At 40.4% G+C, this 12867-nt stretch overlaps 1 protein-coding gene and 1 long non-coding RNA gene across 3 annotated transcripts in view; both read left to right on the forward strand.

The window, feature by feature from the left end:
- Positions 1 to 4337: 4337 nt before the first annotated feature.
- Positions 4338 to 12867, forward strand: part of LOC148022106 (uncharacterized) — a 156132-nt gene continuing 147602 nt past the window's right edge. The window contains exon 1 of the mRNA XM_087696794.1: positions 4338 to 4531. Within this exon, the coding sequence (XP_087552920.1) occupies positions 4454 to 4531 (78 nt within the window). The 5' untranslated portion in view covers positions 4338 to 4453. The remainder of the gene's footprint in view (positions 4532 to 12867) is intronic.
- Positions 4546 to 12867, forward strand: part of LOC148022107 (uncharacterized) — an 85908-nt gene continuing 77586 nt past the window's right edge. For both annotated transcript variants that reach the window (XR_015694460.1, XR_015694461.1), the window contains exons 1-3: positions 4546 to 4963; positions 6338 to 6455; positions 6667 to 6786. This is a non-coding gene — a long non-coding RNA (uncharacterized LOC148022107). The remainder of the gene's footprint in view (positions 4964 to 6337; positions 6456 to 6666; positions 6787 to 12867) is intronic.

Consider the following 12867-nt stretch of genomic DNA (forward strand, 5'->3'; position numbering starts at 1 on the left):
TAGCTCCATCTTTTTCCTTGTTACACTCTTTTTGGTTGAGTTTTGGGATGATTTGTAGTTATTACAACAACCCGTATTCTCTTTGGTTTGTAGACATAATGGTAGGTGTTTCAAATACTTCCAATGACAGTGCCATCTTTAACATTGAGAAGTTGGATGGTAAAAACTTCCAATATTGGAAAACTCAAATTTGGCAGGTATTACTATAGAAGAAATAAGTCATGCCATTAAAAGCCAAGGGCATAAAGCCAAAAAATTGGGATAGAGATAATTGGGGTAACCTTGATGAGCTATGCAAGTCTACCATTATATTGTCTTTGTCTAAGCAGGTATACTTTAATGTTATTCCAATTGATGGTGATGCATATGATTTATGGAAAAAGGCATTTGATCTTTATGATGAGTAGAATCCTACCTCTTAGTTGTATTAGTTGAAGAAGAATGTGGACATTTGTATGAAGGAGGATACCCCTATGTCTACTCATTTGAATAAATTCGACTCTATTTTTAGCTAGCTTATCTCGTAGGGCATTCATTTTTAGGATAACATAAAGTCTTTGTTATTACTTGTCACACTACTAGAGTCTTGGGATACATCCCCTTTGAAAAAGAAAAACCAAACCTAAATGACAAGCTAGACCAAAAGATAAGTGAATAAGGGTGGCAATACTGACCCAACTCCCCTGAGGATAAGTAGACCTTAATCAACCAATAGAAAATCCTAGATACCACAATTAGACAAGAACAATAGGCAACAACAATTAATGAAGTGCCTAGTGGAAGAGGAACAATTGAATGGTTGGATTCTTTAAAACAAGAGAGGCAGTTGAATCATTGCAATCTAGTGATGTTGCTTAGCATGACCTAGAGAAGCCCCAAATGAGGAGACAAAAGAAAAAGAAAAAAAGGATGAGCAAATGAGGGACTCAATTGGCTAGACTAGTTGAATGCCCCTAAGTCCCCTGAGCTCGATCCTTCATTGTCCAAAACAAAGAAAAAGAAGAAAAGGAAACAACAGCATTGCAAGTGGCTACAAAAGCCACCAAAACATAACCCATGGATAAAAGTGAGAACATGCTAAACTTGTTGCAAAACCAATCTATGAATACTTCCATGTCTACTTTACCCAAGAATAATAAGCATAATAATACTTCTAAAGATTCTAAGGATTCAAAGCAACAACTTCCACAAACTATTACTAATTATACTTAGTTCATCAAAACTAAAACTCCTACTATCCAATTGAATGTGGACACAAAGCAATTGCAATCACAAGTTGTGACTATACTTGTCACATTCAATGAGGAATAAGCCTTGGTACTTATGGTATATCAAGATAGAAATGAGCATATCTAGAGGACAAGTAATCCAATACCTTACCAATCATGCTCATCTCAACCCAAACCTCCAATTGAACTTAAATCCAAATTAACGTTAGAACACTTTAGGAAATGCAGGAGAACAAGCTTGCATAGAGAATATAACTGTCAGTGAGTGTCTCTCATAGAATTGAATACTAGGATAAGATTATTCACACATATGTATGTGCACAATGACATGGGCACATTACCAAACCAATATGAAGAATACCTAGCATAGCCACTAACATGGGAGAAGAAAGTGCATCTTAGTAAATACTACAATGAGCCTCTAGATGACCTCAAGAGAAACATCTCTATTGAAGAAGCCGCTTAACTTCCACATTCCATGAAATGTTCTACTGGTAAAATCTATTTGAGATACAAGAACTAAAACAACAGGAAAAGGAACAAAAGCCAAATTGAGAAATCTTGGTACACTAATCGATCTTCGATACCCAAACTCAGAGGTTAGCTAATGGCTATCTTGGAAGAGAGATGAGCCAATATGGTGGCGATCACAAAGAGATCCAACATATATAGCCCTTGGCTCCTTCCATGAACTTGCATGGTAAGATACGAGAGCTAAAACACTAAGAAAATGAATGAAAGCCAATTTGAGAAATCTTGGTACAATAATGAATCTTTGATACTTGAACTTGGAGGTCAACAAATGACTATCTTGGAAGAGAGATGAGCCAATATGATGGTGATTATGAAGGGATCCAAGATATATAGCCCCTAGCTCCTTTTGTGTACTTGCTACCATATGAGGCATGGACTTAGCTAGACCAATCCTAGTCATCCCTTGCTTGATAAAATCCTTACGGAGAAAGAGTTATATGTTGCAACTAGACTTGGGAAAGGAATGGTACTACTCAATCTCACACAATACTTATCCTTGCTAGTGAAGCTGCCATGATTCCTTGATACTTGTGCTACACTAGAGTATAATCCCAACTTCTATGATTGTCTTTTACCACATTAGAGTGACACCAAACCATAGCTTATAAAAGTGTACATAAATAAAACATACCTTTCAATGATTGTGTATAAGTAAGATATTAAGAATATAAACTCTACACACCATGTACAAGCAATGATTGTCAAGATGAGGCAACAAGGATCCAAATCAATTAAACTCAATTTTGATTGGTGGTGGTCCTTTCATTCAAGCTCTTTGGTTTTTGTTCAAAGCAAATCATTTGCATGTACTCTCAAACCTTCACCAACTAAATGCAAGGAAACATGTCACTAAATTGCTAGACTAGGTCTCCCTAAGACATCCAATATCACGGATTTCTTTGAAGAACCACTAGCCACAATACTAGCAAAAGCAATGGACTAAATGGAAAATCTCACCAAGAACAAGACTTTCAAGAGCACATATACAAAGACTATCCTCTTCATGCAAGTACATCTTGGATAAGTATACTTATGCACTACTCTCTCTTCCCAATGAATGCCTAACCAACTCTAGTGTGAAAACATGCCTTTATCAATAGCAAAGGTCTCCTCTTGACAACCAAGTTTTAATTTTTAATGATTATAGGCTTCAACCTTCAAGACTTCTTGCTCTTGAAGTTCCAAGGACTACCTCTTGTAGGTATAAGTGAATATGGCAACTTGTAGCCTTTACCCTGAGCTAAGATATTCCATTAGTACTTAACTTTGACCACCCCATTTAGATTTGACCAACCCAACAAACAATGGAAGATCCCAATCTCAAGAACCCCACCTAATCCCAATCACCACTCCTCCTTACATTTGACAAGGCAACTCTACAACCACATTGAGCTCCAATGATAATCATTGCCCTCCTCATAACAACCACACCATTGTTCCGATATTCCTTGTTTGTGGTGTAAGCTAAAGGATTCTATCTTCAATGAAGAGTACCATGGAATTAGCACTCAAGTAGGAGGGGCTAATGTTAATCGCAAAATAGAACGAGCAACAAACCGATAGAAAGTCATAAATAACAAAGACGAATAAAGGTGGAAATGCAACAAAAGCACAAATATAGCAAAGATGCAAGGTGCTAAGAATATTTTATCAATTAGTCCCACTCACAATGTGCACGTAATATTTTCTAATCAATACTATGGTCATATAATTATTTGTAATATTATTTTGAGAGTAGGGCTCATCACTTGTGCAAGTTATAATGTTTCCCGATGTTGGAAAAGAAGATCTATAGCTCACAAGGGCATTGATACTAGCCTTCTGCTCACTTTCGGAAACTAGCTGTGATGTAGACTAAAATTGTGAGCAAAGATGCAAGGAGCTAAGAATATTTTATAAATTAATCCCACTCACGGTGTGCCCATAATATTTTCCAATTAATACTATGATCATATAATTATTTGTAATATTATTTTGAGAGTTGGGCTCATTGTTTGTGCAAGTTATAATATTTCTTGATGTTGGAAGAGAAGACCTAAAGCTCGCAAGGGCACCGATGCTGGCCTTCTGTTCACTTTCGAAAACTAGCTATGCTGTAAACTAGATAAGTGTGCATGAAGCAAAAAAGATCGGTCATGGGCAGAAAAGCACCAAGGCAATTACTTTGAAGTTCATTTGAAAAGTTCATCATGATGTGATTTTTGGGGAGGGAATTTTGTTGGGCCTATCTAGGATAGGATCAAAGAGCTAACTTAAACTCCTATTGGATGTGGTCAAGAAAATGAGGCAGCAATACAAGCTTTTTAGAAAATTTTCACAAAAAGTTTGTTAAGTTGGCTTAGTGCTATGCCTTGAGACATTACTTTTTTTGTAATGCTTGGATCTCACTTACAATTTAATGAATTTTGCGATTAATATGAGATATTGATTCCTTCTCATTTGAAGAGTAAAGCTCTACTCGAGACTTTTGGATATTATTATTTGAGATTTTTAGTCAAGGACTCATCCATTGCTTTCATAATTCTCAATCCAATACTTTGATAAATCTCAAATACCCTAGCTAAACCTACGAAAACTACTTTCTTGGAACACTTTGGATTACATCACCTTGTCTTCTCGACGCATTCTCTATGGTAGTAGCTAGGTCCTTGTGGTTTCATCACCTTGCGTTGTGCCGCGAGTTGACGTCAATGGCTTTATACGAGGCGAATTGGGTACAGCGGCTGCCATGCCATGCATGCTATGACGTAGGAGTGCGTCGTTCACAGGTTGGATTGTTACGTTCTCCTCTTTTAAGAAATTGTTTCCTGACTTTCGTCTTTTGCCCTCGAAAACACACCACGCGGCTGGATTCGGAGCCCGCGTCTATCTAACCCTCACCACGGCAACAACTTGAGGATGCCTGATATCTGCAGCTTCCCTTCCCTTTTGAATGATGAATCGCACTTCGGCGATGTCTGATATCTGCAGCATTCGTTTTGTGAATGCTGAATCCGACCAGCCATGCATCCACGGAAGACGGTGAGGAAGCGGAGGCACACGCGTTGAGTTTCGAAGAGATACTCTCTCGGACCTCGTACCCTAAGGGGTGGTGATTTCATGGCAAGGAAAGAGAATAGAAGAAAAGAAGGAATGCCATGGTTTACGAGACGAACAATCAAGCCTCATCCTTGCCTTGAGGCTTTGCGAGATAGAGATTGGTAAATCGTGCTAAATTGAGATTTAGTTAAGGCCAGCTGCTTTTCTCTGCTTACATATAGTTTATACTATTACTTGGGGGCATTTTTGGGCCTATTCTGTCGCCTTTCATATCTCTCGAAGCAGTCAGAAAAATAGAATAAGATGGTCTACAACATAGACAATGGACAGAATGACTCACACGAGTGGTTCAGATAAGGATATAGACGGTTGCATATCGAGAGACATAAAGGGCATCAGGAGGGGGAGACAAAGGGGCCTTTCTAGTTATATATAATTCAGGAACCTTCTTTCATTTATGGATTCCACACACGGCTTGGCATTGTAGGCCACCACATTAGTTATTTTGACAGTTATTATAATAGACATTCTCCCTTGAGAGGTGCCATATAGCGCTGATAATTGCAAAAGATCCTTCAATAAAGGTATTTTATTGAACATGGTAGAGAATCTATTCCTTGTGCTAGATGTGGGGAGCATGAGGAGACTCAAAGACATTGCTTATGGGATTGTTCACGGGCTCAGGAGGTTTGGAGAAGAGCCCTTAGGATGGCATTTCATGGCACTATGATTGCCACGTGGGGATAGTTGCATGGGTCACTGACAAAGGCCCAACTTATGGTTGTGAGGATGTACAGGGGCGTCATGCTCATTTCATCTCGGGGCAGCTTGTAGGCAGAACTCTCATGCCAGAGTTCTCACAGATAGTATCGACTTAGGGACATTGTCACATATCAGAGCTCATAGCCAGCATTATTGCTTAGTACAAATGGATAGCAAAATGCAGCCAAACTATTGATTTTTTGAACATATCTACTATAGAGACTCTCTCTAGGAACTGGACAGAGACTATGCATTCCCTTCGTGGAAGATGGGAAAGAATACAGGCCAGCTAGGAGACTATGAGAAAGAGGAGAGATGCTTTTCTTAGGACATGGGATTCTGGTAACTTTTTCCTCTTTCAAACCCACATGACTTGGTATTATAGACCTCCTAACTGGCTATATTTTCACTAAAATTTTGAACAAGCAATAATTTGTTCGAGAATAAGAAAGCTAATCTACTAGCAAGAAGACTCCAAGTGTAGAAGAAAATGATTATTTTGTAATCTACACTCTCTTTCATTAAACAAGTGGTTTTCTAACACATTTTTTAAACATCAAAATAATTGTTTTTTTCATTTTAGTGATTATGTATGTTCTACTCACTTGTTCCACGGAAGAATTCTTGCGTATTAATGAATTTGTAACACCGAGTGATGAAGATGTAGAAAACATGGGAAGCTTCAATCAAAAGGTTACCTTGACTTCTGTATGAGGAATTCAACTTATTATCTAGATGCTTAAGTCTCACTAGTTATCTTAATACTTTTACAGGAAGATGTTAGGTAATTCAATGGTGAAGGAGCAGGCTAATGGTTTTTGGTATAACATTGATGAATATCAACTCCAAGTTGGTTTAACCAAAATTTTTCTGGCCCTGTTGATTGGTGAGGTAAAGGTTATGTTGTGCTATAAATACAAAAAATTAGAATTGCAACTAAAATACAATCTCACTTGAGATACTTAAACATTTACCTCAGCATTGTGAAGTGAATAGGATATTGCTCATTGCAAGTTGAATTTGTTATTATCATGGCTTGTCAAGATCAATCAACTTCTTGAAAGCGGTGAATATTAAAGTGAGCTCAATTTTCTTGTCAAAGCTAATGGTGAAGCGTTAGGATAGTCCTATGGAGACACAAAGAAATATCTCAAACATTTTGTTATTTAATGAGCTAGAGGGCCAAGGGAGGCATAATATAGAAGAAGACAATAATGCAAAGGTGAAACTTTATTAATTCCGGATCTGACACAATGTTTATTTTTTATCTTTGATAAATCTAGTTTCCAAACTCATTGGTCTTTTGAAATGGTGCATCAGGTAGAAAGCTCAAATAAGAAAGCAAATGTATAACTATATTTGAATAGAATCTACTTTAAGAAAGTAAAGGTGGCAACTTGAAAGGTCAACGTTTAACTCTTCACAATTCTGATGGGGAAGCACCAACAAGGGCATATTTTGTGATTTGAATTTTACATCAAGAAAATTTTCCAACGTTGTATTCAAAGACTTCGGTCAATGAAGGATTTGTAGAAAGCCCAACAAGAAGTGATTGCCACATTGTAGTCGAAAACTAGCTAAGGAAATTTTGGTTGCTTTCTAGTACAGAAGCTTTGTCTCGATACTCAAATGAAAGGGATCCATTGTTCCTCTTGAATATCTACCCTAATATGACATCCACAGTGTCTTAGTGTAGTGGTTTTTGCACATCCATAATCTCAAGGACAGTTAGATGTAAGGCCTTAGTCCCACATGAGATCATCAAAGATGAGTTAGCAGCCACACCAATTGTAGTAGAGACCCTCATTCGATCAGCCACATACATACACAACTTATGGGATCTACCCAGACATAGATATGCATAACTGGCACTTGAGTCCTCCCAACAACTTGCCATAGAGGGTGATATTTCATGTTGGTATGCATAAATATTATTCTAGTTTGAGCTACATGGCTTTAGCATGGACATGCTACCCCCTTCCAGCACTCCCATGATGCACCATCTCTTTGAGCCGCTCAAAGATTGGCATGGTCATTAGGATGGATCTCACCCATTTGGACACTAGCATGACATGGTTGGCACCAGTGCAGGAGCTAGAGATGAGGATGATTTTCTACAAAGAGTGAGAGCACCTTCTCCATTATAGATGATGGATTTATTGCCCGCTCGAGATACATGGACATCCACTTTTTACATGGGATCAGATGTGCTATTGGCTAGTTGTGTACTTTACATCAATTAGAGATTGAGATTGGCTGATATAGATCCATATCACTAGAGGAGCACGTATGCCAGATATGCCAATTAGAGCCAAAGACAAAGTAGCACTACATTTGCCATTGCCCAGCATACTATGAGATTTGAGGCTATTTCCATTGTCTCTTTAGAAACGGATTTGGACCACTATTTAGAGTAATGGATTTTATTGATTAGCGATGCCATGGTCTCTTTCTCCTTGTGATAGAACAACTTTGTGACACGCTCCTTAGGAGCACAACTCTAAACACTGAGGCTCTATCTAGAGGCAGCTTCTAGATTTCTTCACGAGGGAGACTCAAGAGACTTCAACACAGTTACAATCTTAGTCTACACAAGGGAGGACCATCGAGGACACTCTTAACACCACCATGGTCTACACTTGCATGAGGGATATTGATTACTTGAGTTATCTTGCTTGGTTGATCCAAACTTTCTAGACCCAACACAAATGTTAGGAGCACATCCATAGGGAAATACTGGAGATTATTGCTTGGGCTAGAGCTAGGCTCTCTATACCCCCATGAGATTGTATTGGCTAGAGCTCTGGCTTTCTTCTACCATTGATTTTCATTTATATTTACAGTTCTTTTCAAACAGCTGTGTCATCATACAAATGATTCTAACTCATGGTCTCATAGGTCATTTGGGCTTCTTGCAAACATTAATATATCATTTCATTTAATTTCATTTCTCTCTCTTTGTGAAGAAGTTTGAAATAGTGAATAGAAATATTTACAAAGGGCTTTCTAACGAACCAAGTGGACTAAAGACATGTAGAAAATGAAGATAGGAATCCAAAAGGCTACAAAAGACACATGGCTACAATGATGACCCATTAGACTTGGTGACCCACACTATGTGGATTGAGCAATCTTGAGATGCATATGAAGAGGCGAAGTCCCAATAATATGATTTTTGATAGAATTTCTGATCCATCTGATTAACCATTTCTTATAGTGTAAGATGCCACCCCAATGGATAATCCGTATGTCTAACGACATGATCCCTTTTTCTTGGGAAGGGGGGGTGTGGTGGATTCTCTAGGTCAAAGCAAGTTATACCCCTTCCTATTATAGTAGTGCAGGGTGTGTGTCAAGTTTGTACTGAGGAGTATGCTCTCTTCTTCTTGATTATGGTTTAGCTAGAGAGGTGTTAAAGAAAACCTATGGCAAGTCTACAGCAGGATGCAGGGGTCCGCTAGGATGGAGTAGAGAAAGGCTGAGGCAAGACTAGTGTATCTATGTTTGAGAGAGAGAGAGGTCTACATATGGCCAATGTGGCCTATGAGACAAAATCTAGAGGATATCCATGTCTAATGTCATCTCATCAGTAAGATGAAGATAACATTAAAATAAGTGGCCTATGAAACAATGCTGAAAATAATTGTACGATGGGACTATGCTAGACTAGGTGTTGTCCGATCAGTAGAAAAAAAAGGAAAACCAAATTTGATAGAACCATGTAGAGAAAATGTGGCGCAGATTGTAGGTTGTAGCTGATCTCAAGATCTGCACATGATCTTAGCTATGATGCAGTCCCTAATTGCCCCACTGATAATGCCTAGTCGCGATTCTTTGGTGTCTTGCGATAATGGCGCTGATTTGGTTGTGGTGCGGCTGCCTCAGATGTGGTCCTGTAAATAAATACTTTGACACAGAAACACAAATAACAATCGTACGACAAAACACAGACTGATAAAAGAACACAGTTAAGGTTAGGGTAACTCAGAGACAATGAACACAGAAAATAACTGAAGTGATATAACTGCGGAATATACAATGCTCATGCAGCAAACACACTGCAGTGAATGAATACTGAACCTCGAACTTCTGTATCTCAAGGATCAGGGCAGGGGTAATGAGCTGGAGAGTGTGTCGTACTCTGAACGGATCCCAAATCGCAGCAAGGCAGCCTCCGGATGTCGAACACGAGCAAACACAACATTGAGAAGCTGGATCTAATGCAGACGGTAGTGAGGAGAGAGAATGCGCAGTAAACGCTGGCTGAGGAGAGAGAAAACAGCCCGCCGGACAGCTTGGCGACAGCATGCAGAAGTTGGGTGATAGTTGGAGGAGAGAGAAAAACTGCCAAACACAGGTTGTAGATGATGTGGCAGGCAGTACGTCAGCAGGTTTGTGTAGGAACAGCAGTTGCCTGGCTGCTGGGATCAGCTCCAAACTGTGAGAAGAGGGCTGGAAATCATGCGCCTACTGATACGTGGCAGGCAGTACGACAGCAGGTCTGTGCAGGAATAGCAGTCACCTAGCTGGGATCAGCTCCAAATTGCGGGAAGAGGGCTGGAAATCAGGCACCAACTGATGTAGACACTAATGGACAGCTTCAGCTGAGATGTCCTCCGCGAATGGGGTGTGGGCAACAAGCTGAAACACTTGAAATCTGCAAAAACGAGATTATTGGCTGAATGGAGGGCAGCATATGCATTTATAGAAAGTTTGGGCCCTCCCAAGTGGGTTTGTGCTTATGGGATACAGAAACTCTCTAGGATCGTATTTCTTTTAAATAAACTAGGTTTCTTCATTAATTAATCAAGTTTTGGGGCTGTTTAAGTAAAGCTAATGCATTTTTAGCTCGACAGGTCGTGGTAGACAGGGTTGTCATGCTTGATGAAGTGAAATGGCTCTATCCAATGTGACTCCACGACGCGGAATGTAGGGTGTTTGGCAAGATGGCTTTGTCTGTGTTGGGCAAGTAGTGTCAGTAGGGTTGGGTTTGTGGAAAAAGTTTGTCATTGCTCTTTGTGTGGGTTCCTCTAGGTGAACTAGCCTCTTGTCTCGCAGTAGTGTTGTGTGGGGCCTTTGGATCTCTAGGAGGAAAAGACCTAGGCATCTCTGGTCCTCGTACTCCATGATGCGATGAAGAGGTCCAAAACCATCACGGAAGAGGTAGTGGTACCGTCCTCGTATGTCATAGTATATTGTACATCTGCATATGTAGTGCCTCTCTGTCTCAAGATCTTGGCCACAAAGCTGGCAAGTCCTATCCTTTGTTGCTAGGGTATCGTCCATCTGCTTGTCTCCATTTGTAGCCTATGAGAGGAGGTGTAAATCTGTTTGATAGCAGCCTATATGCTATAGGAGAGATGGGTGTCCTTGTATGCTGGCCAAATAGTGAAACCATCATTAGAGAGAGACAAGAAGTGACTATTGTAGAACTCCATCCTTGATCGTAGGGGCAATGATGGGTGGGTCCATGTTCTCGTTGTTTCAGTCCTCAAGATATTAGCTTTGATCACCTGATTCAGCTCTAGTTGGCTGAGAGAAAGTGTAAGACAGTCAAGGTCGTAGTCATAAGGTGGAAGGCAGTCGATATCCAAACCATGTAGGTTCATCCAAATAGTCATATGTGAAAACCAATAGTTCTTCTTGCCTCCTGTTGCTAGTTGTTTAGATGAAGTTAGTGTCAATTTGGAGTATCTATGATGTGGAAGCTCCCATAATCTGTGCCAAAAGGTCATTGCTTGAAGAGTGCCTCCATAGCCCCTAGCTTTGCTTTGACAATGGGATGTGAGGTGTAGGGATTACTCCTAATCATACATGCTATCATCATGATCAATGGCCTTTCCATGCTATCCCAGCCATCATAATAATATCTCTCTGCTCTAGTCTGATCAGTGAGTGGGCTAAGGCACCTATGGTATAAGTTGTAGCCCTTATATCTCTACTCCATATAGTAGTGTAGGTGTGACTAGGGTATCAAACAACCATAGCTTGGTATGAGGCTCCTGGAACTATGTGAGCACATTGACTCTCGAGTGCTCCTAGTGCTACATAGCCTCGTGCCAAACGTGCCTTTGATGGCCCTCTCAATGAAAATCATGGGCCAGAGAAGGTACTCCTAGATAGACATATTCCCTCACATGCTCCACTATATCTCCCCCAAATGTGGATTGATACATAGATCTAGTCATCCATGCTACTGAAGTATTGAAGACCATGGTTTTGGTCTTCCCTAGGTTCATTGTGAGGTCTCTATCTCTACAAAAGATGTGCAAGCATCTGGGTGTGGTGCTGTAGTCCCTTTGGTGAATCTGAAGTGAGAACAATATCATTTGCATACAGTAATATCTGTATCAACACCCCTTCTAGGCTGGCTTCGGCTTCTCCTCCTTGATCAATGTAATCAGACACTTCATCTATGTATAAACCACGCAATGTGGGTGAAAGCGGGCATCCTTGTTTCACTCCTGTGATACTGTTTGCCCGCTCGGCCATCTTTTCATGAGAGGGCAGCCGTCTTTTACTTCACAGGAAGAACTCCTTTGATCACTAGAATTCGTGCTTGGTTGCAGTCTATGCTTGTTAGTGTGGAGGTGTGTCAGGATGATGCTTTAGGGCAAGTGCAGGCCCCTCTCGTGGAAGAGATTTATGATGGACCGAGGGGTTCTTCTTTTTTGTTCCCCGGAAGTGTGTGCTCACATTATGCAACGTATCCCTTTTTTCATGGATGGTCAGTTAGTACATATGGTTCCATGGAGACCTATGGCGGAGTTTCAGGAGGTACTTAGGTAGGCAAGCCCAAATTGGGTCAAGGTGGTTGATTTTCCTGCACATCTTTGGTGACTTCTTCCTTTGGTTTTGAGATCTCTTGGTGAGGTGTTGGTGGAGCCTCGGTTGGCCCCCCACAATAGGAATAGGGTTTGTATGCTTTGGGATCCAGGGAAACCTCGCCCGTTGTTTTGAGATTCCGGGGTTGTAAACTTTGGTTTTTGAGCTGAAATGGGGCACATTTGCTGGACACTGTTTCATATGTGGCCAATTGGGACATTTCATTTCAAAATGTGATAGAAGCCATGAGGTATTGCAGCGATCTATGGATCTTGACATGGACATGCAAGACCATCATTCCCAGCAGATGGTTCAGTGGCTAGAAGCTGATCCTGAGCTGATTGTCCAACTTGGACAAGATGATGGAAAGAAGGTTGCTTCCCAAGTTGGTATTGAGCGTGTATCACTTTCGGTGGGTCGGAACTTGCCTCCTCATGATAATTCTTGGGTCACTGTGGTTCGATGTAATGCCAGACAG

This window comes from Lygodium microphyllum, chromosome 17 (genome assembly GCF_053477565.2).
Source record: "Lygodium microphyllum isolate KBCC chromosome 17, Lygodium_microphyllum_v1.1.10, whole genome shotgun sequence".
Lineage (NCBI taxonomy): Eukaryota > Viridiplantae > Streptophyta > Polypodiopsida > Schizaeales > Lygodiaceae > Lygodium > Lygodium microphyllum.